Below are 25688 nucleotides of genomic sequence, written 5' to 3'. Positions count from 1 at the left end.
GGCTGAAGTTGGCTGATAAATGACATGTTTTAATTTTATATACGTAAAAATAAATTGAGTTGGAAGCCCTGCCCAGGGTATGAATAAGGTGTACAGGGTGCTGGTGGTATGCAGAGATACGCATTATTCCCGACAGATTCCCAATTCGCTATATAATGTACACACTATGTAGCCACCAGCAGAATCACCCTCTGAAAGAACCCTCAGGTCCCTGGAGGTGAGAGCTACGGGCCCAGCAGAGGCAATAGAAAAAAAATCAGCTGGGTGTGGTGGCACATGCCTGAAGTCCCAGCTACGGAGGCTGAGGTGGGCCAGTAGGAGTGGGATGGAAGGGACGGGGTGTGCCACCCTGCAGGCCGGGCCCTGCCTACCTCCATGCCGTCGGGACAGCTCCTCTTGCTGTTGTTGTTATTTAGGTTGTCCGGGTTGAGCAGGTTTTGATCGAGCTGGGTTGGAGGCCGCCCCCACCTCCCTGCTCCCAGGCCCTCCTCCCTTTCCATCTCCTCCACCTGCGGCAAGGAGCCACTCCGGGCTCTGGGACTCCCAAACTCTAGTTTCTTCTTCACGTCCTTCTCACAGAGTCCAGAACCTCGCTGGGGCTGTCTGGTCGGCCTGTGCAGCTCTGCAAGCGGAGCAGCTTCCTCCAACAGAGCCTCTCTCTCTGGATCCTCCAGGTGGACCAAGTTGCCAGTTTCATCTTCAGGGGAAGGCAGAAGGGGGTCTGAGAGTCGCCGGAAACAGCAGGGGAGTGGGGGCCCTACACCTGGCTGGGCAGCATCATCCAAGCAGGGTAGCCGGCTTTCCGGGGTGCCATCGGGGGTCTCTGGCAGGAGGTCGCCGGGTCCCGCAGGGTCATCCACAGGCTGCTGGAGGCTGCTGTCTGTCTGCTGACGCCACAGCTTGTTGTGCCGCTGTTTGCTGTGGGGAGAGGGTGGAGGAAGGTGAGTGGAGGACAGCGCCTGGGGGTCCTGGAAAAAGTGTGCAGTGAGCCAGTGAGGGGCTGCCCAACGTCAGGGGCGCCAGGGACAATCCATGGCTAGTTTAGGTAAAGCCTCTCTCTATTCATTTTTTCCCAAGAAACACAAGGATGAGAAACGGCACTGGGATCTTAAGTAGTCCAGGCTCCCACAGGAAGCCTGATGTGACTTTCTGTCCCTGATGTCAATGGGGAAGGAAACGTCTAGACTTCAGTCTGTGTATCTGTGTCTAGTGCTGCCTCATTTTACGAACTTCCTCACATCAGTTACACTCCATGTCTCATTTCTCTCTCTGTCAAATGAGAATAACAATGCTCTCAGACCTATATTGTAGGGAAATGAAGGGAATCAAAGCGGCCTATGTACAAATCTATACACAATAATACAACTACAGAAACGCCTAACACACTGGAACACATTTGGGAAGATCCTGGAAAACTGGAAAGTATTTGTTTAGGTCAGTCTTTAGACAATTTCTTTTTTTTTTTTTTTTTTTTCTTTTTTTCTGAGACGGAGTTTCGCTCTTGTTGCCCAGGCTGGAGTGCAATGGCGCGATCTCGGCTCACCGCAACCTCCGCCTCCTGGGTTCAGGCGATTCTCCTGCCTCAGCCTCCCGAGTAGCTGGGATTACAGGCATGCGCCACCATGCCCAGCTAATTTTTTGTATCTTTAGTAGAGACGGGGTTTCACCATGTTGACCAGGATGGTCTCGATCTCTCAACCTCGTGATCCACCCACCTCGGCCTCCCAAAGTGCTGGGATTACAGGCTTGAGCCACCGCGCCCGGCTAGACAATTTCCTCTACTACTATGATACTGTTTTTATAATACCTTTTTTTTTTTCTTTATGAGATGAAGGTCTCACTCTGTGGCCCAGGCAGGAGTGTACTAGTGTGATCATGGCTCACTGCAGCCTCAAACTCCTGGACTCAAGTGATCCTTCCGTTTCACCCTCCCAAGTAGCTGGGGCTACAAGCATATGACACCATCCCTGAGTAATTTTTAAATTATTTTTCTGCAGAGACAGGGTCTTGCTATGTTTCCCAGGCTGGTCTTAGACTCCTGGTCTCAAGCGATACTCCTACCTCAGGCTCCCAAAGCACTGGGATTATAGGTGTAAGCCACTGCACCCAGCTCTCTAATACATTTTTTAAATGTAAGGCATAAAAAAAATTGTTTACGGTAAAATAAGGTAACTAAGTCACCCTCAAGGACCTTAAAGTAATCCCAGTATCACAGGCTTGTGAGGGTTAAGTCAAGAGCAAAGTAAATATAAGAGCACCGGGTGAGAGCGCACGGTTGCTCATTCCTCTCTGCTTGGTGTGCACATCCCAGCGAGCAGCTATTCAAGGCCACTGCCAGGTTGCTGTGAACCCGGGCTGGAGTGCCTGCCTTAGGCTGCAAAGGGCACAGAGCACCTGGCAGGCTAAGGGAGAGGACAGCAAGATGCTCGCTCTTCCTCCTCCTCCTCTGGGCCTTGCCTGGGGACCTACTCAGGCCTTCTCTGACAGTGAAGGAGTCCGCAGTTGGCTGGTGCTGTTCTCTGGACCCTGTTTAACCCTGCCAGGGTACTCCTGCATCCCCAAACTTGGCCAAGAAGCTGGTGTACTTTCCCTGTGGCTTCCTTCCAATACTGGCCTGATATCACCTAGGGAGGCCAGCTTCTTGTACAGACTGACTCAAAAGGGAATAGGGAGAAAGTGATGCCCAGGCTCTGGGCTTCTGACCTGAGAGGCTGGGGTACTGGAACCACAGCGAGGACCTGCCCCACCAGCCACTGTGGGTGAGAGAACTGCAGGGCTTTCTGTACACAGTGCCCCGACTCAGAGGCCAAGTGAGGGGCCAGGGTGTACCTCTCCCTCCTGCTGTCCACCAGCTGTGTGACAGGGGACAGGTCAACCTCTCAGTGTCAGCCCCTCATCCCTGCCCCAATCCTGGGAAAAGGGGGATAACCCATATATAACTCTTTAGGGTGGGCGTTCAGAGACTTTAAAATAAGCTAGTTTATTACTTATTATTAATAAGCTAATTTATTATTATTAATAAGCCAATTTATTATCTACTCTGAGCCAGATCTGGGAAGCATCTGGAAAGGTAAGCCTGTTTAGCACTGTGAAAGGAAAATAAATCTTGGGACCGCAAACTCACTGAACAGTCAAGCTGGGAAGAGGGTCACACAAATCTGCCTCCCATTTTGGTTCCTAAATAAGTAGATGGCTGTGAAGATGCAAAGCTACACACCTCCCTCATAGATCTTACCCACAAGGAAACTCCTTGTGGGCCCCAAAATCTTGATCCTAAAGCGTCCGTTCTGTTAAAACTCACCATGGCAAAGTAAACTGACAGTTTATCTTCACGGTGCAGGGTTGGGGGTGGGATGGAAGGAAGGACAGAAGTCAGTCACCCTTCTACCCACCTGACACAAATACTTATCTCACTGTTTCCTCTGCCCTATCGTCTATGTTCTGCAAAAACGCAGATTCACTGAGCCAGACGGGGGCATGAATGACTTTCCCCCCATTCCCCTCACAAGAAAATTGTGTATTTCTCAATATTCCACTCTTTCCCCTTAAAATTTGAAGCCCTCAAAATTATCTTCAGAGAAAGGCATAGACCTGTCTCCTGGGTGCACATCCTCAACACTGGCAAATAACCCTCTTAAAATGATTGAGACGTGCCTCCGGCATTTTGCTTGATTGACAGCACTCATACAAACCTCAAAGCAGTCCTATCAGGTGGGCGTTCTTTTTTTTTGAGACGGAGTTTCACTCTTGTTACCCAGGCTGGAGTGCAATGGCGCGATCTCGGCTCACCGCAACCTCCGCCTCCTGGGTTCAGGCAATTCTCCTGCCTTAGCCTCCTGAGTAGCTCGGATTACAGGCAAGTGCCACCATGCCAAGCTACTTTTTTGTATTTTTAGTAGAGACGGGGTTTCACCATATTGGGGGATGGTCTTGATCTCTTGACCTCGTGATCCACCCGCCTCGGCCTCCCAAAGTGCTGGGATTACAGGCTTGAGCCACTGCGCCCGGCCTAGGTGGGCATTCTTTAAAAACAGTGTTGTTTTTTTTTTGGAGGTGAAGTCTCGCTCTGTCACCCAGGCTGGGATGCAGTGGCACGATCTTGGCTCACTGCAACCTCTGCTTCCAGGGTTCAAGTGATTCTTGTGCCTCAGCCTCCCGAGTAGCTGGTATTACAGGCACGCGCCCCGATGCCTGGCTAACTTTTTTTGTATTTTTAGTAGAGATGGGGTTTCACTATGTTGGCCAGGCTGGTCTCAGGACAAACCAGGAGTTTGACCTGACCTCAGGTGATCCACCTGCCTCAGTCTCCCAAAGTGCTGGAATTACAGTGCCTGGCTCTCATTTTTTTTTTTTTTTTTACTGTGCTGAAATACATAAAACATAAAATCTGGGCCAGGTGTGGCGGCCCAGCACTTTGGAAGGCTGAGGTGGAAGGATCAATTGAGTCCAGGAGTTTGAGACCAGCCTGGGCAACACAGCGAAACCTTGTCTCTACCAAAAATATACAAAAAATTAGCCGAGTGTTACAGTGCACACCTGTAGTCCCAGCTGGTTGGGGGCTGAGGTGGGAGAATCATTTGAGCCTAGGAAGTTGAAGTGTCATGATCATACCCTGCACTCTAGCCTGGGTGACAGAGTGAGGCCCTGTCTCAAAAAAATAAATACAATTTGCCGTCCTGAGCACTATTCATTTATTTATATATTTTTAAATTTTTAATTAATTTTTGAGAAAGGATCGCACTCTGTTGCTCAGGCTGGAGTGCAGTGATGTGATCATGGCTCACTGCAGTCTGAACTCCTGGCCTCCCAGGTTCAAGTCATTCTCCCACCTCAGCCTTCCAGTAGCTGGGATTACAGGTGCACACCACCACAACCAGCTAATTTTTGTATTTTTAGTAGAGATAGGGTTTAACCTTATTGGCCAGTCTGGTCTCAAACTCCTTCAAGTGATCCACCCACTTTGGTGCTAGGATTACAGGCATGAGCCACCACACCCAGCCTCTTCGTGACTTTTAAGTGTACGTTAAATACATTCATAATGTTGTGCGGCCATCACCACCATTCAGAGAGCCTCCAGACTAAGTCTCCAGAACTCTCTGCCACTAATAAAGCTGAAATTTGGTACCCATTGAACAGTAACTCCCCATTCCCTTCTTCTTCCAGTCCCTGGCAACCACCATTCTACCCTCTGTCTCTATGACTTTGACTACTCTAAGTAGTTCTCTTTTTTGTGATTGGCTGATTCTGCTTAACACAATGTCCTGATGGCTCATGCCTATTGCAGCCTGCGTCAGACTTTCCTTCCTTTTTAAGGCTGCGTGATATCCCACTGTATAAATATGCTACATTTTTTTTTGAGACAGTCTCGCTCTGTTACCCAGGCTGGAGTGCAGTGGCATGACCTCTGCTCACTGCAACCTCCACCTCCTTCAAGCAATTTTCCTGCCTCAGCCTCCCAAGTGACTGGGACTACAGGTACGCACCACCCCACCCAGCTAACGTTTGTGTTTTTATCAGAAACAGGGTTTCACCGTGTTAGCCAAGAAGGTCTCAATCTCCTGACCTTGTGATCCGCCCACCTAGGCCTCCCAAAGTGCTGGGATTACAGGCGGGAGCCACCGAGCCCGGCAGCCACACTGTTCATTCATCTATCAGTGAACACTCGGGCTGCTTCCACTTTTGAGCGGTTGTGGATAATGTTGCTATAAGCACTAGTGTCTCTTCGAGACCCAGTATTCCCACAAGTGGAATTGCTGGATGATATGATAATTCTATTCCTACTTTTTTGAAGAACCACCATACTGCTTTCCACAGCACTTGTACCATTCACATCCACATTAAGGTGAGCATTCATTATTTGTTTGTTTTTAGACAGGGTCAGGTTCTGTCACCCAGGCTGGAGTGCGCTGGTGCAATCTCAGCTCACTGCAACCTCTGCCCCCTGGGCTCAAGTAATACTCTCACCTCAGCCTCACCAAGTAGCTGGGACCACTGGTGCACACCACCACATCTGGCAATTAGTGTGTGTGTATTTTTAGTAGAGACGGGGTCTCACCATATTGCCAATGATAGTGACAGAAGGCAGAGAAATTTCTAGGCAGACTGGGGTGGGTCCCTGGAAAAACCCAACCTTCAAGCCGAAAAGCCTGAAACCTGTGTCCCAAAGTAAGAACTTCCATCCCTGTATGCCTGCTCTCTCTGGATTGGTTCTTTCTGAATAATATCTTTTTACCAGTTGAATGTTGCCTTTTCCAAAACTACCTATAGCCCACTCTGCCCCCATCCTGTGCCTATAGAGACCCCAGATTCAGCTGGCAGAAAGGAGCAGCTGCTGGACATCAGGAAGAGGTGCTGGGATGTCGGAGAGAGGCAGCTTGATTTCAGAAGACGGAGGCTGGACGAGGCAGAGAGGTGGCTTGACTTCAGGGGAGAGTGACCTTCCCTTCCCATCCCCTTTCTAGCTCCCCTCTCTGCTGAGGGCTGCTTTTATACTCAGTACAGTTCTCCACATTAACCATTCTTCAATTTGCCCATGTGACCTCATTCCTCTTGGGCACCAGACAAAAATTTGGGACACACGAGGTGTGGGTACCCAAAGACACTGTCACACTGGCCCTTTGCTCTTGCTGGCAGAAGGCAGCTGCCTCAGGCCCACTGACCTGGTGACACAGTGCTATCTGCAGATGGCGGAGCTAAAAGAGTATTATAACACACCCCCACCTGGATGCTGCCGTGGAGTCTGCACAGAGTTTGCTCCTGCCAGCGCCAAAGAGGCTGGTTCCTCTACTCGCTCACTCCAGTTTTGGCACTAGTTCATTTGTACACTCTCTCCCATGAGTGGTTGAGTAGGGCGAGCTGAGTAAATGAGGCACCCCTGTCACGAGCCCCACAAAGGGGTCAAGAAAATATCCTGCATCACCAAGTTTGGTCTCAAACTCCTGAGCTCAAGGGATCCACCCGCCTTGGCTTCATGAACCACCATACTTGGCCTCAGTGTTTTAAAAAGCATTTTTGTTTGCCTCAGTGTTTTAAAAAGCATTTTCGTTTAAGAGATGGGGTCTCGCTCTGTCATACAGGCTGGAGTGTAGTAGCACAATCACAGTTCACTGCAGCCTCGAACTCTTGGGCTCAAGCAATCTTCCCATCTCAGCTTCCTGAGCAGCTCGGACTACAAGTGCATGTTACCATGCCCAGTGAAGGTGGGCATTACTTCTTAACTCAGAAGAGGGACCTGAGGCTTGGAGAGACTGGTGAGCTTGCCCTGACTTGCCCTGCTCATCAGCGGCGGAACCTGGTTGCTGTGCCTCTCCAAGTCCTCAGGTTCTCCCGCAGCAAAGCCGGTGCACAGGGCTCGCACAAAGCAGATGCCCAGGAAGCGGGATGTGCACGTGCCTACGCCACACACACCAGGCCAGGCCTTAGCTTAGAACCGAGGCACTGTTCCCTCTGGCAGCAAAACCAGCTTTGTGTGTGTGCCAAGAAAATCAAAACAGATCCCTCCTGGAAACCACTCATCAAAGCCCAAACAATAGTTGTTTTTCTCAAACTGGCTCCCCCTGAGAGGCAGGATTTTGGCTGCGGAAGCGGCTGCCGGGCGGAATGGGAGCACGCTCTGCTGCCGACAGAGGCCTGGCTGGCTTGGCCGCAGGGCTGCTCCAGCTCCGCCTGCCAACCCTTCTCTCCAGGCAGGCACCCACCTTGCGTCCAAGATGCCTTCATACTCAGACAGCTGCCTCATAAAGCCTGCGTTGGGGCGCGTGATGCTGCGCTTCTGCTTCACGTAGTTATATGCTTTTTCCAGAGGCCAGCCAAATTCCTTCATGGCATAGGCTATGACCGTAGAGGCCGAGCGACTCACGCCCATCTTGCAATGCACCAGGCACTTGGAATGGTTCCTCCTGCAGGGGCGGAAGCAGTTGTCAGGGGAGGGACATGGGAGAAGCAGTGGGGAAGGAGTTAAAAAGCTCCAACAACTTCATTCTCTCAAGTTTTACCGCAATCATTTTTCTAAACCCTACAGTTATCTTATTGCTGAAATCCTCTTACATCTTAATGTTTACGGAGCAGATGTCCACACACCCTCTAAGGAAATAACACCGCTGTAGAATCAATTAGCACACAATGGAAAATAAATCTGTTCTGGCCTAGCCATGTTTTGTTTGCAGGGAAAGCTTCAACATTTGGCTGCCTTAAGGGACAAAGTGAGAATCTTGTCACATGGCTGGGACAGGGGACCAAAAACCCTTTGCTGGGCTGAGAGTGGGCAGCTAACGGGATTTCTGCAAGAGCTACTCAGCCGCTACAGCAGATGGAGACAGTGAATTAGTTACTGCAGAAAAATGGGGTCAGCGAACTGAAAGCTGCAAGGCCCTGGCGAACACGAGATGCTCTTCAGACGGGAGGGCCAGGGAGCAGGAGCGAGGGCGGCCGCAGAGAAAAGCCAGGAATGGGCGATGGGGTTGGCCCATTATTTGTAAGGAGGCAGCGCTGGCCCAGGCCTGGCTGATTTACCAGATATGGCCCAGGGGACAGTGTTCCTTTAAGTATCACTAGCTTAAGAATGTGAAGGAGCGCCAGGCCGGTGAGGGAGCACCTGGGAAACTTTGTTTGTACCAAAGGCAGACCCACCAGGTGGAAGCTGACTCCAGTTTCCTATACCCCAAGCTTGAAATTCTCCTGTAAATCTGTGGTTTCCCTCCTCCCCCAACTGCTGGTCTAAAGTCTCCGTCAAGGGAGTCTTTGAGTTTGTCTCCTAGAATACAAGGGAACTAAGATTTGGTTCAGGACACACCAGGTAGCTTTGACCCAGAGGGAGACAAAACAGAAGAGGGCGATTGTCTTGATAGCACCTCAGAGAGTTCTCTCTTTCTGTTCTCAACTCCAGTAAGGCAGAACTGTTTCGCAGGGGAATAAAGCGAGCACCAGAGACCGGTGAAACCGGTGTCAGGCTCAGGGGCAGAGGGGCTGGCCACGACATCCGATGGGCTGTTCTGTTCCACGTGACAGTAACTCAGGGAGGGAAGGCGGGCTGTATTCTTAGGGAGGCAGTCCCAAAGAAGCTCTAAGCCTGCGTCCGTGCACGCCCTACCCTAACCCTCCTTTGGCTCGGCAACTTCCTAGGGGTGGGGCCCCTGAGTGTCCACTTGGTATCTGGGGCTTGCCTGGAATCAGAGCTGATAATGACAAGGGGGGTCAAATGTCACAGTCAAGGATAGGTGGGAGAGAGTAAGCTCAATAGGGACTCCACCTGGAGAGGACCAACCACTTCCCTTTGGTGCCTGGTGTCCTGCGACTAAAAGCAAAGGTCCACCCTGCATCAAGCCCCCTCCCAGCAGCCGACTCCTGCGTCTGCAGTCCCGTTGGCTCCCACCCTCCCAGCCTCTGCGGGTCGATTTCATCCTCAGCCCCGCCTCTCTACCCACTTACTTTGCTTTGTTTATAAAGTGATACGCTTCATTCCAGTGGGCGAGAAGGTCTGTCGTCTCTTCGTCATAGACTCGGATGTTATGATACGCAAATAAGCCAGGAAAAAAATTGTCGATTTCTCTGGTAACATTTAAAATGTAGTCAACCCTGCAATGAGAAAAAAAATAAGAAACACATTTGGAGAATCAGAATGAGGAACTGAAAAAGCAAGGTAATAAAAAACTGGCAAAGAAAAGGAAAGGAAACACGCATTAATAAAGGGTCATACGCTCGTGGCGAGACTTGTTTTTCCTTAATAGTTACCTTTTTTTCGTATTTTCTAAATGCCCTCTAGATGGTGAGAATGCGTTATATTTATAGTAATAAACCAAATTTCTTTATTTTAAAAATCTTATAAAAAGAAAACTCAGCTTAAAGCATTCTAGAAAATTAAATATATATATATATATATATATATACACACACATATATAGGTATTACTTAAATACATTTATAACTATTCATAACTGAGTATACAGAGGCTTTAAAAAAATCCCAGAGTCTATGCTTAAATAGTTAAGAAGGAGACTATATCCATCCATTATGTATACCCTTGGGAATTGCCTTAAATCCTTTTTTGAAACAAGGCAAAATATATAAATAAGTATTTGACAGGGTCTGCTAACCCGGGTTCTGTAGTTCTCTAAACTTAATCAATACTTTTACTTCTGGAAGAAAATCATGTCAGGAGTTAGAAAACATCTGAAATAGGTTTCACGATACTTAGACATGCTTTAAAAAATACCTATGGAAGTCCTTTATTCCCAGAAAGACAAAAGCACAGAAGAGTATGGCCTTAAGTTTTAAGAATACTTTCTGTTGAAAGAATGCATCTTAACCAGTAGTTCTAAAGACGTATTTTAAGATTTGTTTAGTCTTGAGTTTTAAATGTGGTAATTCAAGAATGTCATCATGTCAGGCCCACAGAACGGTGATTTTGTGGCTGTGTTGTTTAAAAAAAAAAAAAAAGTCCAGACATCTGTTCTTGAAGGTCTAGATTGAAACATTTTTCATCCCTGCTGAGTGCCTGTCAGACTAGGACAGGCATACGCTTCTGGCCAACACTGAGCATAGAGTTGCAAGATTCCCACCAGGCCCCAAAGCAGAAGCTCAGACAGAGCCAGGAGTGGCCCAGGGATCAGGGTGGCAGACTAACAGAACAGCCAGCAGACCTCTGCGTCCACACTAGAGTTTGCAGCAAACTGTGCAGCGCAGGGAGGCGGGGGAGGAGGCACAGAGCCTGATCAATATCCAGGCGGTCCTACACCACTGGAGTGGGATTTTAAAAAGTTTTCCTCAACCCACACAATCACTTGAGACTTCAACACAATCTAAACTCCATGAATTATTCAGGGCGTGGTGTTTGGAAGCACATCTGTTTAGCTATGCACATCAACCCCTGGCAGCCACTTCAGAGACCAGGGTGCAGGCAGTTACAGGCAGGCGGCCCCAAGGTCTCCCCCTCCATGGCAGAGCGGAGGGTTTCTAAGCTGCCTGGAAGGACAGGGAAAGACAAGGGGAGGAGACTCACCCTGAGCCCTGCAGTTCCTCCAGATTGGATGCATTCCATTCAGAGCCCTGGGAGACAGATCACACAAACTCCTGTGAGTGTCACATGTCAGCCTCAGAGCTGCTCAGGGGATGCACAGTTTGCCCTAGCCCTGGCTGGGAGGTCTTATTTCACGGCCCCTTGGCCTCAGGGAACAGAGGGAACCGGCGGCTAATATTCAAGGAGGTTCCTGAGTGAGTATGCACAGCATGGGAAGAAGGAAGGGAGGGAAGGACTGAGGGAGGGAAGGGTCCTGGCCCTCACTGGCTCCTTGGCCTTAGGGAAACAGCAAGTTCAGGAAAACCTGCTCCCTGTCTCCCCACTTCCTTTCCTAAGATTCCAGTGGGGTCCTGTAAGCAGAGGCAATGACCTGAGACCTCCCACCCAGGGAAGGGCACGTTCACAAGCCACTAATTAAAGCAGGAATCCTTCTACCTTCTGGGAAGTATTTTGGCAGTACTGAAAAAGTTCCCACCCTCTGACCCAGTAATTCCACTTACAAAAAGCTATCCTGAGGAAATAATCAGAACTCACAAAGTGATTTAGGTAGGAGGATATTTATAATTATTTGTAATAAACCAATAGAAACCACCCAAACGTCCAATGGGAAAAAAATGAGTAAAATAAATGAGGCTGGATCTTCATGATGGAGTCTTTAAAACAAATTATCTTTTTGCAGAACATTTAATGACACAGGCAAATACCATGTAAGGAAAAAAATTTAAAAAGAGAGCAGGATACAGAACTATATAAACATAAACAGTATGATCCTTTCCTTTCTGTTCCTTTTTATATATTTTTAAATGTTATTTATTTATATATTTTTTTTCCAAGAGGGGGTTTCACCATGTTGGCCAGGCTGGTCTGAAACTCCTGACCTCAGGTGATCCGCTGGCCTCAGCCTCCCAAAGTTACAGGGAGGTTCCATTACAGGCGTGAGCCACCGTGCCCGGCCTCTGTTCCTTTTTATTTATTTTATTTTATTTTATTTTTTTTGAGAAGGAGTTTCGCTCTTGTTACCCAGGCTGGAGTGCAATGGCGCGATCTCGGCTCACCGCAACCTCCGCCTCCTGGGTTCAGGCAATTCTCCTGCCTCAGCCTCCTGAGGAGCTGGGATTACAGGCACGCGCCACCATGCCCAGCTAATTTTTTGTATTTTTAGTAGAGACGGGGTTTCACCATGTTGACCAGGTTGGTCTCGATCTCTCGACCTTGTGATCCACCCGCCTCGGCCTCCCAAAGTGCTGGGATTACAGGCTTGAGCCACCGCGCCCGGCTCTGTTCCTTTTTAAAGAAGCTATATATGCGTTTATAAAACCCAAAAAACAGAAGATGGGAAAGTAAATATACCAAAATGTTACAGGGACTACCTCTGGATTGAGATTGGGAATGCTTTTTTCTTTCTTAGATCTATTTCTATTTGCAGACTTTCTGCAATGTTTTAATTTAGTACTTTTAAAAAACGGTATCATTGAAAACCAAGCATTCAAAGGTCATGAAACAGGAAAAAAAAGAAAAGAAAAAATGACCACTTTGCTCTTAGGAAATGCAAACAACATAGTGTCATAAAAAGCAAAACAATCCATCTTTGTCTTCCTATAAATTTCCTTTCCCAAGTTCCCAGGAGGACAGATCCCCCCCGCCCTCCCGCACCCAGGACCCTGGGGTGGAGGGGCCCTGAGCAAGCTGGCAATGTGCAACACTAGCTGAATTTTCATATTGGAGGGAGAGGCCCAAACATAAAAATTCCTTTAGTATCTCTCATGGAAAAAGTGACATAAAGCACCGAACCACACCAAAAAATAACGCGAGCACCACAGAAGCCGTGAGTGTCCTCTTGCTGTGACTGCCACCTAGTGGCGAAAAATGGAACGAAGGTGCCTTCTGTTCCCTTCTCACCAGGGAAATGGACTTGCCAGGGAGATCAGTGCCCAGGACTGCCCACGGCTTTCAAATCCACACATGCACATGCATTTTAATTAATAACTATATAAGCTATATAGATCTGTACACACAAATATATTAAAAATACACATCTATATATCTACACAGATATCATGAAATATACATGGTAACTCAATTACTTCCTACAGAATACGAAGTCATTCATGTCTCTAGCAGCAAATTTACTTCCTTAGCTTTCCCAGGAAGCACATTCTCCACTAACAATGGTTACCAAGTATTAGTGCCTACAGAAACTGCACTTGGTGCTTTAGATACGTATTTTTTATTTTATTTTATTAAAAACTATTTTTTAGAGACAAGGTCCCACTATGTTGCCCAGGCTGGCTTCAAACTCCCAGGCTGATGTGATCCTCCCACTTCAGCCTCCTGAGTAGCTGGGACCTGGGACTTTAGGCATAAGCCACTGTGCCCAGCTTGTATTTTATTTAATCCTCATAGTCATCCCTTGGGGTGTAGGATGAAGAAAAGCAGAGGGAAAGGGACTTGTTCTAAGTCACACAGCTGCTGAGGCTGAGAAGTGGGAACTTGGGCCCTGGTGGGTACTGATTTTCATGACACCGTGCGGCCTCTCTAATTTTAGTAACATGCCTTCCTCTATAGCCTCTCTGACTTGGAAAACTTGCCAGTTGCCTTCTATGGAGATTTACAGCATTCAGACAGTCTGAGCAAGCTGTGGAGGTGCACAGCGATCAGCAGAACCCACCCAGAACTACAGGACCGGGGGAAGGCTTCCAGCGGCACTGGAGCCGTGCACGGAAGAGCTGTCTGGACAAGCTTGGTGGGAGCTGCATGTCAGCGGTGTGACCTGTCCTCCCTGTTGTTTCTTGTGTCTCAGGATGGCTAGGCGTGATTCTGGGGTTTGGCGGCAAATGCTTCCTTTAGCAACTGGGGTTTTTTAGCCCACAAACCACTTGGAAGTAGCTGGATGGGGCCGATGGGGCCTCTGTGTTCATGGCTGAAGAAGACAAAGGGTTTGAGAGAGTCCGAAGCACATGCCAGTTAACTATGCCAAATAGCTCCCAAACAACTCCCCACAGCTCAGCTGGGAGCTGCTTCTCAAACAGCTGGCTCAAGAGCAGATGAGCAGTCTGCAGGCCGGAGAAGGGGCCAAAGAGGGGAGCTCCCACCAGCCAGAACAGAGGCTCCCGTAACTCAAACTTTTTGCCTGCTTTTTCTCCCGGACTTGTTGCAAACTCCAAACAAAGAGGGTCCGATTTATGTCCCCCAAACCAGACACTGCCAGGGCCATGCCTCTTACGAGATAAAGATGATCGAAGATAAGGGAGGGCTTGTCCATTTGTCCCAAGATAAGTAGCATCTCATTGTCTATGAATTCCTTGAATTCCTTCAAGTTACAATTCATCTGTTTCTCTAATTCATTACGGATCTGCGGAGTAGAAAATATTAGGAAAAGTGATTTGTTAAAGAAAACAATTGTCCACCTCAAAAGAATTAAAGTTACAATGCAAACTGTGGCTATTTCCAAAAAAGGTGGTTTTTCCCTTTTTTTCAGAGTAATGCATTTAGACACACGCAGCATACACATGTGGGTGGCAGGAATGCAGGTTACTCAGTTTAGAAGTAAACCCAACTGAGGAAAGTTTATTATTTCAAATGAGGAATTTGATTTCCATGAGATCTCTTCTACTGAGTTTAAAGCACTTTAACTTTTGTAATTAAATGTCAAATACAAAGAATCTAAAATCAGTTACATTTTTCTTGGAAAGGTAACACAATACGATTTCTAAAAAAAATGTATTCATTAATTATAAGACAAAGTTGGATGCAGTAGCTCACGCCTGTAATCCTAGCACTCTGGGAAGCCTTGGTGGGAGGATTGCTTGAGGCCAGGAGTTCAAGGCCAGCATGGTCAACACAGGAAGACCAAGTCTCTTTAAAAAAAAAAAACAAAAAAAGGCCGGGCATGGTGGCTCATGCCTGTAATCCCAGCACTTCGGAAGGCCACGGCAGGCAGATCATGAGGTCAGGAGTTTGAGACCATCCATCTCTACTAAAAAAATACAAAATATTAGCTGCGTGTGGTAGCGGGTGCCTGTAATCCCAGCTACTTGGAAGGCTGAGGTAGGAGAATTGATTGAACCCAGAGGTGGAGGTTGCAGTGAGCCGAGATCGTGCCACTGTACTCCAGCCCGTGGGACGGTGTGAGACTCCATCTCAAAAAAAAAAAAAAAAAAAAAAATTCTATATAAACTTTTAAAAAGTCAACCTCAATCTCTTAGATCCACCCAGTTTAATCTTTTATAATGCATTGCATACCTTGAACAAAAAGCAATGGAAAAAAAAAAGTGATCCAGGAAAAAACATGAAAAAGTAGAGAGAAATTATTCTAGAATTTGGTATTTGCAGGTCAGCTGTCATCCTGTGAAGTAAGTCTGCTGTCTCTTCCATAAAACCCAAGGTAATATGGAGCAGAAGAGAGAACAAGGGGGTGTTACTAACACAGGCCAGTGTTTCTCGGTGCAGTCTACGGATCTCATAGAATGAGATCTCCCCAAAGCCCATACAGGTGAGGCTCAGAAAAGTCAAGAAATTTGCCCAATGCCTCATAGCTGATAAGCGGCAGATCTGGAATCAAACTGGAGTCTGACTCCAAGGCCTGCTGAGATTATAGAATGAGGCAGAAAAAAGCCCCCGGAGGCTGCTAAGGGGACAGGTAAAGGCAGCCAGGTGCCTGGTCTGCTTCAGCTGCACTTTCGGCAGCAGGACACAGGAAGGCCTCGCGGTCTCTGAACTGCAGTGAAGGGAGGAGTTGTCTTACCTCTTTGGAGGTCACGTTTTCTAGATCCTGGCTCATCATGATGCTTCGGAGCTTGGCTTTGATGAGGCGCTCGGTCCTTTCCCCTTCGGTGGGCCTGGAAAGAAACGACGTTGAGGAGAGCAAGAAGCTGTAGAAAGCTTGAGGTCGGAGGTGTCGGGAGGCCAGATGCTCCTGGGTCTAAACAGAATGCCGCTTGGCAAGGAGAGCACGCTTCCTGGTGCGCACGTTCTCGGGCAGTAGGGAGGCGCACAGGGAACCCGCGGCGGCTCTAGGATCCCCACGGGAGTGAACAGAGTGGAGAGCAGGTCAAGGGGGCAGAGGGCAGTGTGGAAACTCACGCCTTGCTCAGACGGTCTCAGGGCAGGACGCCGGAATGGCCAGCGCAACATCCCCAGGCCCCCAAGCCCTTGAGTCTCTGCCCGAACACGTCTGGGCATGAGGCCCTCACTGTCTCGAGGCAGCTCGGCCCAGCTGCAGCAGCTCCCACTATCCCTTTCTTCCTCGGAATCAAACTCTGGGTATTTCCTTGCTGTGGTTTTAACTCTAGGGGACACACAGACCAGGCTAATCCTTCTTCCCCACGAGCAATCTCCAAATATTCAAAGGCAACTATCCTTCCTCCCTAGGCCAGCTTGTGATGTCAAGGCCTCTCCTAATGTGGCTTCCATCCTTCAGGTCTCTGCCCTCTAAACACGCTGTGGTTTATCCACAGTCCTCCTAAAATACAGCGTCCTGGAGGAACGCCACACTGTGGGAGCAGGGTCCGGAGCCCGACGGGAGGGGCGACCAGTGTTCGGCCTCTCTAACTAGATCTCAGCGAGTGTGGCCTCTCCACATCGGCGCTGTCATAGGTCACAGGACACAGGTCCTGTGGTTCCCCATGGCCGCTGCTAAGGCAGGCTGCCCTCAGCAGTTGTGTTTTTGGATCCAAGGAAGCCGAGGACACATTCCTAACTCTCCTCAGAGCAGAGCGGGAGGCTCTGGGAATTAAGTCTCTGATAATCTTAAAAGGCCAGACCACAGAGATCTGCAAGGAGCTGGGGACACAGGGGGTCACACATTCCTCTGAGAGTCTGATGGAAGTTATGGACCCTGTCCCCAGAAATGGATTTACCAGATTCATCAGTAATTTTTTTTTTTTTTTTTTTTGCATAGGACAGGGGCCTGTGTCACAGGCCCCTGCATTAAACGTTGGTTCTGGGAAAGCTGGGCTGTCACTCAAGGGACTCCAGGGGAGGTGTGGCCCAGTGCAGGTTCCGCGTCAGGGACAGGGCAGGTCGGGGAGAGGCGGGTGCCTGTGGGCTTGGGTGGGTTCCCACAGGAGGTGCCACGCTTACTTGTCCACAAAGAGCGCGGGGGAGTCAGGCCGCGTGGACTCCAGGTCCTGCATGGCATTCCACTCGTTGATGCAGCTCTGCTCGGAGCTGATGCAGCTCTCATAGTAGGTGGCCCAGATGAGAGCTACGCCTCCGGGGAAGTAGTTGTGCCTCCGGGCCACTTCACAGGCCTTGTGAAGCACCTGCAGGGCAGACCTGGGGTGAGGAGGAGAGAGGGTCAGGTCAGGAAGGCGCGAGAGATGCAGGGTTTCCTCTTTTGACAAAGGGGTTCAAATACGGGAACGGAAGGGCATAACTTTTAAATTATTTATTTATTTATTTATTATTTATTTTTGAGACAGAGTCTTGCTCTGTTGCCCAGGCTAGAGTGCACAACCTCAGTTCACTGCAATCTACACCCCCTGAGTTTAAGCAATTCTCCTGCCTCAGCCCCCTGAGTAGCTGAGACCACAGGCGCCCACCATCACGCCCATCTAATTTTATTTTTAGGAGACATGGGGTTTTGCAATGTTGGCCAGGCTGGTCTTGAACGCCTAGCCTCAAGTGATCCGCCCACCATGGCCTTCCAAAGCACTGGGATTACAGGCGTGAGCCACTGTGCTTGGCCGAGAAGGGCAGTTTGTAAAGGGCTTACTTTCTTTTTTTTTTTTGAGATGGAGTCTTGCTCTGTTGCTAGGCTGGAGTGCAGTGGTGCAATCTGAGCTCACTGCAACCTCCAACTCCCTGGTTCAAGCGATTCTCCTGCCTCAGCCTCTCAAGTAGCTGGGACTACAGGTGCATGCCACCATGCCAGGCTAATTTTTGTATTTTTAGTAGAGACGGGGTTTCACCTCATTGGTCAGCATGTTCTCCATCTCCTGACCTCGTGATCTGCCTGCCTCGGCCTCCCAAAGTGCTGGGATTACAGGCATGAGCCACCGTGCCTGGCCAAGGGCTCATTCTTACAGCTGCACTTACACGTAGGGGTGCTGGGGAATACACACAGCCTGAAGCGTCCAGCCAGCCAGGCACAGAGCTCGTCTCCAGGACACATTCACTGACTGAATCTAAGAGTGGACAGAACACCCCACACCATTTCCAAAGAGGGGCAGAAACAAACAACAACAAACGACTTCATAACGCTTCCAATCCGGTGGTTGACAGGTTATTTTACAAGCCATCAATTAACTCCAAAGAATTAAGATCTGCTCTTGAAGCCGTGGTAACCCTGAACATAAGACCCACAATTAAGCCTAGCAGCTGAAAGAAGTCTTTAATATGCAACAGACACATCTGCCTGCATTCTAAAAAATTACATTTCCATCCATCCCCCTCATCAACAACGTTCTAATGGCTTAGATTTCTTAAGGAAATAAGTTCTACAAAGTCATTTTAATACAGAAACTAACGGAAGAGGTTTGGAGAGGCAGGCTGGGAAACAATGTTAAGAATCTGTTTTATTTAATCACCCTCTTTTATGTCGTCTTTTGTTTTTGTTTTTGTTTGAGATAAGAATCTTGCTCTGTGGCCCAGGCTGGAGTGCAGTGGTGTGATCTGGCTCACTGCAACCTCCACGTCCCGGGTTCAAGCGATTCTCCTGCCTTAGCCTTCTGAGTAGCTGGGATTACAGGTGCGCACGAACACGCCTGGCTATTTTTTGTATTTTTAGTAGAGACGGGGTTTTGCCATGTTGGCCAAACTCCTGACCTCAGGTGATCCACCCACCTCAGCCTCCTAAAGTGCTGAGATTACAGGCATGAGCCTCTGCACTCAGCCCACTTTACTTCTTTTTACAAAAACAATATATATATATATAGGCTGAGGCCAGGTACAGTGGCTCAGCCTGTAATCCCAGCACTTTGGGAGGCTGAGGTGTGAGGACTGCTTGTGGCCAGAAGTTTGAGACCATCCTGGGCAACATAGTGAGATCCCATCTCTACAAAAAAATACAAAAGTTAGCTGGTTGTGATGGCACGTGCCTGTAGTCCCAGCTACTTGGGAGGCTGCAGTGGGAGGATCACCTAAGCCTGGGAGGTCAAGGCTGCAGTGAGCCATGATCACACCACTGCACCCCAGCCTGGGAGACACAGCAAGACCCTGTCTCAAAAATACAAGAAACCCCAAACTGCCCAAGCATTGTGAATATACTAATGCCACTGAAAACTGTGTCTGTAAATATGGTGAAAATGGTAAATTTTATGTTACGTATATTTTGTGGTCCCCCCAAATATGTGCATACATAATGAGCTTCTCGGTAAAAGGGGTTTTTCTATTCATGCTATCAGCTAAGAAAATATTTCTAGGGAGTTAAAAGTCCTAAAACCACACTTACCACATGGCCTGGACAGACACAGGCTTAAATATGTGCATCCTTCCTGCTGTGCTCACGCTGAAACCACTGAGAAAGAAAAACAGAGAGAAAGGTATCCGTGGTGAGAAATCAGCCCCTTTAGTGAAATCACTCTGGGAGAAGGGAGCCAGCCCACCTGCACGCCGAAACAAGCACATCTCATGCTGCCTGATGGGGGATTATGGAACCCGCTGCAGCAGAGACATGGGCAAGAGCAGAAAAAGACACATTCTCTGATGAGGAGGGCTTGTTTTTAACCCAGCAATTGGAGTTCCACCAAAAACTGAAAGCCTGGCAAAGGGTGCCAGACAAGGACCTCCAAGAACATCTCTTCTATGTTCCCACATGGTTCCTGCCTACCTGCCACCTCCTGCCCCACACTCCTGGCCGTTCCTTTTTGTAACTGCACGGAAACTATATTCATAGGATTTGCATGGAAAATAATCAATATATAAAAATACCTATTAATATATTAATAGAGCCGGGCGCGGTGGCTCAAGCCTGTAATCCCAGCACTTTGGGAGGCCGAGGCGGGTGGATCACGAGGTCAAGAGATTGAGACCATCCTGGTCAACATGGTGAAACCCCGTCTCTACTAAAGATACAAAAAAATTAGCTGAGCATGGTGGCACGTGTCTGTAATCCCAGCTACTCAGGAGGCTGAGGCAGGAGAATTGCTTGAACCCAGGAGGCGGAGGTTGCGGTGAGCCGAGATCGCGCCATTGCACTCCAGCCTGGGTAACAAGAGCGAAACTCCGTCTCAAAAAAAAAAAAAAAAAAAAAAAAAAAAAATATATATATATATATATATATAAAAAAATAGAAAAGTGTTAATATAAAAATATAAATACTAACATAAAATATTAAAAATTAATACAGGCCGGGCGTGGTAATCCGAGGATTACAGGATCACAACTGTAATCCCAGCATTTTGGGAGGCCGAGGTGGGTAGATCATCTGAGGTCAGGAGTTTGAGACCAGCCTGGCCAATATGGTAAAACCCTGTCTTTACTGAAAATACAAAAATTAGCCGGGCACGGTGGCACATGCCTGTAGTCCCAGCTACTCGGGAGGCTGAGGCAGGAGAATCACTTGAACCCAGGAGGCAGAGGTTGCAGTGAGCCGATATCACACCACTGTACTCCAGCCAAGATGACAGAGTAAGACTCCGTTGAAAAAAAAAATTAATACAAAGATGTTAAAATTAATATATTTTAAGATTATTAAAATATCACGTGTGGCAGGACTGTCACTTCCTAGTGACAGTCCTGCCACACATGAGTCTGTGCTAATGATCAGCCAAGGATGCCCCAACTAGCTCGTGTTCAAAGCCTACATTCAGTAAGAGGAGGTTTTAAAGAGATTTCCTTACCCGTCTCCATCAAGGTGGATTTTTGTGTCACTCCACAGCCGGAGAACCATCCCAATAGTGCAGCTTTTACTGCAAGGGGGGAGAAGACGTGGAGTTAGCATTCACCCACATGAAGGTTCACAGCGTTTCCAGCTCACCGCCTGGCCCAGAACCAGCTGTTGGATATACATGTGGGAGCAGCGTCTACATAGGAAGTGTTCACTGATGAATTCTAGAAAACACAGGTCAGGGATGGCTTTGTGGACACAACTCTGTAAGTGCTCAGCCAACACTCTTGGGGTACAGTGTGGGCTGACCGCATGCCCACTCTACAGCAGGGAGGCAGCCACCAAGGGCTGGTGCTCTGCTGGCAGGGGCCACATGTGTACTCAGCAGCCAAGCCTGGCCCGGCCTGTCCTGGGTGGCAGGGAGGGGAGCATGCTCACACTGTTCCCGGAGCTCACCATCGCCTATGTGCCTGCACCTTTAGTGTGGCTGCGGTTTTACAGCCTCGCTTAATCTGGTTTTGCTTTGCCCATCCTACCACTGAAATGATACCGAAAGACTGCAGAGACTGGCGCCACTAAAAACCGGGGAAAAGAAAGGGCTTATCAGAGGGTCTGCTCAGATGATGATGACAATTCTGCAGGCGTTTAAAAGTCGGCTTGTGAGAAGCCGCTGTGACCATGCCAAGGGGCCAACTCCGAGGACCTTAGGAATCTCACGCGTCCATCTCTACTGCTGCCAACACCACAGTCACATTTTTGTGTGCTTGTGTGGATGGGGCCTCTGGGGCTCACAGACCCAGCTCCCCTCCTGGACAGCAACTCCCCCACCCCACCACCACCATGCAGGACTCTTCTCAACCCCATGCTTCTATATCTATGGAGAAGGTTGTTCCAAGCCCTTCTGGCCATTGATTCTCAGGCTTTTGGGTTGGACAAATTCTCAGGTCCCTCCCTGCTGTCCTACCCACTCCAGAGGGACTAACTGTATTTTCCTTATAGCATTGCAAAATAAAATTTATGTTGGGCCTCACAGAGCTCTAGGGACCACATGGCTGCGTCAACGCCAGGAACAGGCAAGGAAGGGGTCCCTGTCGAGCCCAAATCCCATAGGCAGAAGCCAGGTCAGACGGTGTCCTGGGAACATGCCAGCAGGCCCAGAAGACCTGACCTGAGCAATGACAACATCACCAGGAATTGATAAGGAGGTGGGCACAGCATAGAGAGCTACAGAGAGCACAGGACGGGGGGTGCCAAGGCCAGGCCCAGGCCAGGAGCAGGGCCTTCCAGGGCAGGCAGAGCCCAAGAGGGCAGGGATGAGACTGCCCATAGGAAATCAGGGGCACAGGAAACCATGTGGAACCATAACCCCTAGACCGGCCTCCCTTGGACACAGATGGGCAAGAGGCTCAGCCCACGGGTGACTTCTGCTCACGGCCTTCAACTAGAGCCATGAGCACGAACCAGAGACCTTGCATGACTGCAACACTCACACATCTCCTATCGTCCCCTAGCTGTTACTTTTGTGAGTTTCCAGCACTCCTATGATGATTAACAGCAAGATTTCTACAAGGAAGGAGGGCCCATGAGAAGCATATTTTTCTTTGAGACAGGGTCTTGCTCTGTCACCCAGACTGGAGTGGTGCAATCACGGTTCATGGCAGCCTCGATCTCCCGGGCCAAATCATCCTCCTGCCTCAGCCTCCTACCTAGCTAGGACCACAGACACATTGCCACCATGCCCAGCTTTAGAAAAAAAAAAGAAAAAAATTTGTAGAGATAAGGCCCCATCATATTGACCAGGCTGGTCGCAAACTCCTGGACTCAAACAGACCTCTTGTCTCCATCTGGAGGCATATATCGTAAGCAGGAAAGGGATATATATCTAAACTGGGTCTATTTAGAGGAAAAGTGACCCCAAAGGATAGAGTGGGTGGGGGTAACTGCAGAAGAAGAAAGCAGGCTCCAGGTTCCTAGGGCCTGTGCAGGAGTGGAGAAGCGAGATGGATCTGGAGGGCCAGGCAGGAGACAGACCTGTCCCAAGACCCCATCGTGGAGTCCTTCACCGACAGCAAAACGCTGATGCATGGACAGTGGCATACACTCATGGCACTCAAAATGTTCCCAACAGGAATTGAACAAATAATCCTGCTTGGGTGCGGTGGCTCACATCGGTAATCCCAGCACTTTGGGAAGTGGAGGCAAGAGGACTGCTTGAGCCCAGGAGTTTGAGGCCAGTCCAGGCAATACAGTGAGGCTCCATCTCTACAATTTTTTTTTTTTTTTTAATTAGCTGGGAATGGTGGTGTGTGCCTGTGGTCCCACCTACTCAGGAGGCTGAGGTGGGAGAATTGATTAAGCCTGGATAGATTGAGGCTGCAATGAGCCATAATTTCAGCATTCCAGCCTGGGTGACAGAGCAAGATCCTGTCTCCACAAAAACAAAACAAAACAAAACAAACAAAAAACAAGCAAGCAAACAAGAAAAAAATCCAAGATTGAGCCCAAGGATGGCGTGGCTGTTCTGGTCTCCGCAGGATGCATATGCAGATATGAAACACTGAGCAAGGCCAGGCGTGTTGGCTCACGCCTGTAACTCCAGCACTTTGGGAGGCCGAGGAGGGTAGATCACTTGAGGTCGGGAGTTTGAAACCACCCTGGCCAATATGGTGAAACCCTGTCTCTACTAAAAATACAAAAATTAATCGGGTGTGGTGGTAGGCACCTACCATCCCAGCTACTTAGGAGGCTAAGGCAGGAAAATCGCTTGAGCCCAGAAGGCAGAGGTTGTGGTGAGGTGAGATCAAGCCACTACACTCCAGCCTGGGTGACAAAGTGAGACCCTGTCTTACAAAAAAAAAAAAAAAAAAAAAACAAAACTCTGAGAGCGCGTGAGGCCGCTGCGCAGCTGTCATTCCAATGCGGCCTTTTGGACAGCACTTGGACTCTCTATGAAGATGCCCTTTGGGGGCAATGCTCATCTTTTTTTTTTTCCCCCTTTGGCAGGGGGAATAAAAAACAAAATCCCATGGAAGGAGTTTAGAAAAAACAAGTATACTGCACCCTCAGCAGGCCAAAGGTGTCTGGTGGGGACCTGGACTTTGTTTCCAAGCCAGGAAAGAAGCCAACAGCTTGGCGCCCAGGCAGTGTGGGAGCTGCAGGAGAAGGCCCAGTTCCCAGCCCCCGGGATTACCTAGGCACAGAGGGCAGCTGTATCAGACCCAGCGACAGAAAGGACAGCTTAGCTCTGGTTCCCATCAGGCCCCTGCTCAACTTGCATGGCCTCTCGACCACCCTCTCCAACCTCAGAGACCTGCCCCGGCCTTGGGGTCAGTGCCTACATGTGGGCCGTGGCTCCTGCTCAGAGGGTGTAGGGATTCGAACCTGAGGGAAGAGTGTGAAGCAGAGGCAGGGGAACCACAGGGAGAGGGGCCTGCAAGAACTGAAGTCATGGTGCCAAGGGGGGGGGCGGCAAAGGGAGGAGAGGGCAGGGGGAAAGGGCACCTTGGGGTCGGTGCACGTGTGTGCCTCTAAGGTACGCCCATGACTGCTGACCCATGAGCTCTGCGAGAGTGCAGGTGTGTCTGCCAGGCTCCCTGATGTGGTCCCAGCAACTGACGGGGCACCCGGCACAGGGAAAGAGCTAACAAGTCCATGCATGATACACCTAGGAGTGAATGAATGAGCAAGGCAGTGTAGAGGAGAGAGCGGCAGCCCACTGGGAAAGAATGAGTGGTGTCTGCTCATTTAACAGGTCATAGGAAAAGCCCTGCCTCTGAGTCCCAGCCCAGCCACTTACTGGGATGACCCTGGGGTAATCACTGCAGCCTTATGAGCTCTGACTCTTGTGTGTAAAATCTGAGGCAGGACTACCCACCCCAGGGGGATGAAAGGGTTAAGTGCGATGTTCACGGAGGCATTTTGTAGGTGTGCTACGCTATGCTAGCCCTGCCCCAGGAAGATTCAGAAAAGCTGGACAGTCACTGGAAGAACAGTTACAAACACAACACTGTCAAACACTAAACACCTGGGCATTTCTGAAAGCACCTGCCTGGTGGCACCCTGTCCTAATGGACCACACCCTCCAGCCTCCAAGTGGCTCTTCAGAGCTCACGTCCAAGCACCTCCTATGCTACAGGTTCTTCTAGGCCCAGATTCCCAACCAGCCCAAGGCCACAGACGGCAGCCCCAATTCCATCCCTGACATGTGCCACAGGAAACTTTCTCATAGTGCTCTTTATTATGTACTGCAGGGCTGGGGGATATTGTCACAAAAGAAATGTCCTTTCTGTTTTATTCATTTCCTTCTAACAAGCATCAAAGTATCGGTCGCTAGCAAGTGACTTAAGAGAAGCTCTCACGGGAACAAGGCAAGACCGTACCATTACCATGACACTCACACCCTCCCTGACTGGTTTCTGCTGTTGCTTCTGCCTGAAATACTCTTCAAATGCACCTCACTGCTCTGCCTCCACCCTGGAGCTCACCTGACTGCCCACTTGCCCATTAAGATTTGGCTTAGGGGCCGGGCATGGTGGCTCACACCTGTAATCCCAGCACTCTGGGAGACCAAGGCGGGCAGATTAGTTGAGGTCAGGAGTTTGAGACCAGCATGACCAACATGGAGAAACCTCGTCTCTGCTAAAAATACAAAAATTAGCTGGGCGTGATGGCACATGCCTGTAATCTCAGCTACCTGCGAGGCTGAGGCAGGAGAACCACTTGAATCCGGGAGGCGGAGGTTGCAGTGAGCCAAGATTGCGCCACTGCACCACTCCAGCCTGGGCAACAAGAATAAAACTGCGTCTCAAAAAAAAAAAGAAAAAGATTTGGTTCAGGCTTCACCCCTGCCAGGCGCTCTCAACAGCCGCCCCCTCCTGCGATCACTGTCTCCCTCCTACCTGATTG

The 25688-nt window shown here is 49.2% G+C and overlaps 1 protein-coding gene across 6 annotated transcripts in view; it reads right to left on the bottom strand.

Moving 5' to 3' along the window:
- The window catches only part of SSH1 (slingshot protein phosphatase 1), a 79719-nt gene that overhangs the window by 10470 nt on the left and 43561 nt on the right, over positions 1-25688 (bottom strand). For 5 of the 6 annotated variants that reach the window (XM_039472171.2, XM_039472169.2, XM_074402274.1 and 2 more), the window contains 9 exons: positions 20797-20865; positions 19407-19472; positions 17096-17290; positions 15759-15852; positions 14238-14366; positions 10997-11043; positions 9427-9573; positions 7698-7898; positions 372-918 (listed from right to left, as the gene is read on the bottom strand). In XM_039472171.2, the coding sequence (XP_039328105.1) occupies positions 372-918; positions 7698-7898; positions 9427-9573; positions 10997-11043; positions 14238-14366; positions 15759-15852; positions 17096-17290; positions 19407-19472; positions 20797-20865 (1495 nt within the window). Of the gene's footprint in view, positions 1-3; positions 919-7697; positions 7899-9426; positions 9574-10996; positions 11044-14237; positions 14367-15758; positions 15853-17095; positions 17291-19406; positions 19473-20796; positions 20866-25688 lie in introns of those variants that run through there. The other variant, XM_074402276.1, reaches the window with a different exon arrangement.

The sequence above is a fragment of the Saimiri boliviensis genome, chromosome 7 (genome assembly GCF_048565385.1).
Source record: "Saimiri boliviensis isolate mSaiBol1 chromosome 7, mSaiBol1.pri, whole genome shotgun sequence".
NCBI classification, from domain to species: Eukaryota; Metazoa; Chordata; class Mammalia; order Primates; family Cebidae; genus Saimiri; species Saimiri boliviensis.
Note: the sequence above shows the minus strand (reverse complement) of the source record. Positions and strands in the feature narration are given on the sequence as shown.